The 1652-nt window shown below is 26.6% G+C and overlaps 1 protein-coding gene across 1 annotated transcript; it reads left to right on the forward strand.

Annotated features, from left to right (window-relative positions):
* Positions 1-350: 350 nt before the first annotated feature.
* On the forward strand, positions 351-1585 carry LOC126219085 (NADH-ubiquinone oxidoreductase chain 6-like). Its single transcript, XM_049942135.1, is given in 1 exon segment — positions 351-1585. A coding segment is annotated over 1 exon segment (522 nt). The 5' UTR covers positions 351-464; the 3' UTR covers positions 987-1585.
* The last annotated feature ends 67 nt before the right edge of the window (positions 1586-1652 follow it).

The raw sequence follows: 1652 nt of genomic DNA on the forward strand, positions 1-1652 counted from the left end.
GAGGGATCAAAAAAATAGTTATAAATAAATACTTTAACATAAAGATAAACCAAAAGAATTAAAAAAATCATTTCCATGAGAACGAATTATTGAAACTAAAATAGAAAGACCTAAAGCACCTTCACAAACAGAAAAACCAAAAAAATAACAGGAAAAAAATAATCATAATCAAACTCAATAACAAAAACAATAATCAACATAAATAAAGAAAGAACAATATATTCCAATCTCAAAAGAACCATTAATAAATGCTTACGTTTAGAAGAAAAAACATAAACACCAGCAAAGTAAATCAATAAAGAAGTAAAGACAGAAAATATAAACATTAGTTTTAATAGTTTAAAAAAAAACGCCGGTCTTGTAAACCGGAAATAAGTCCAAGCCCCACTTTTAAAACTTCAGAGGTAGAAAGCTTCCTATCATCGGTCTCCAAAACCGATATTTTTAATAAACTAACCCCTGAAATGATTAAAATAATAATTATATCACTATCAAACGTAATAAATATTAATTTTATTAAATTAAGACACCCGATATCAATAATACTTTTCATTATCCTACAAACTTTCCTAGTTGGATTAATAACAGGAACAATAATGGAAAGATATTGGTTATCATATATTTTATTTTTAACGTTTCTTGGTGGTATATTAGTTCTATTTATTTATATTACGAGAATTGCATCAAACGAAATATTTCAACCTAAATCAATTACGATAATTATTACATTAACAATATGAATATTTATTATATCAACATTAATTATTTTAGATATATCAATATTTATAGACTTTTTCAAAAATACTGAAACTATAAATATTGATAATTCAATCAATTTTCAAGAAATAACAATATCTTTAGAAAAACTATATAATAGACCAACATTCATTATTACAATAATAATAATAATTTATTTATTTTTAGCACTACTAGCAGTTGTTAAAATCACCAACATTAACCAGGGGCCTATTCGTAAAATAAGATAATTTACTAATGAATAAACCCTTACGATTGAGACATCCTTTAATTAAAATCATTAATAACTCTTTAGTTGATTTACCTGCACCAACAAATATTTCATTTTGATGGAATTTTGGGTCCCTATTAGGGTTATGTTTGGTAATCCAAATTGTAACTGGACTATTTTTAGCTATACATTATACATCAAATATTGAAATAGCATTTAGTAGTGTAGTTCACATCTGCCGAGACGTAAATAATGGTTGAATTATTCGAACCTTACATGCAAATGGAGCTTCTATATTTTTTATTTGTATTTATTTACATGTCGGACGAGGAATTTACTATGGATCTTATATATACATACACACCTGAATAATTGGTACAGTAATCCTATTCTTAGTTATAGCAACTGCATTTATAGGATATGTTTTACCTTGAGGTCAAATATCATTCTGAGGTGCAACAGTAATCACTAATTTATTATCAGCAATCCCATATCTAGGAACAGATTTAGTTCAATGAGTATGAGGAGGGTTTGCTGTTGATAATGCAACATTAAATCGATTCTTTACATTCCATTTTGTATTACCATTTATTATTGCTGCTATAGCAGCAATTCATTTATTTTTCCTTCACCAAACAGGGTCTAATAACCCTCTAGGACTAAATGGAGATATTGAAAAGATTCC

This window comes from Schistocerca nitens, unplaced genomic scaffold (assembly GCF_023898315.1).
Source record: "Schistocerca nitens isolate TAMUIC-IGC-003100 unplaced genomic scaffold, iqSchNite1.1 HiC_scaffold_145, whole genome shotgun sequence".
NCBI classification, from domain to species: Eukaryota; Metazoa; Arthropoda; class Insecta; order Orthoptera; family Acrididae; genus Schistocerca; species Schistocerca nitens.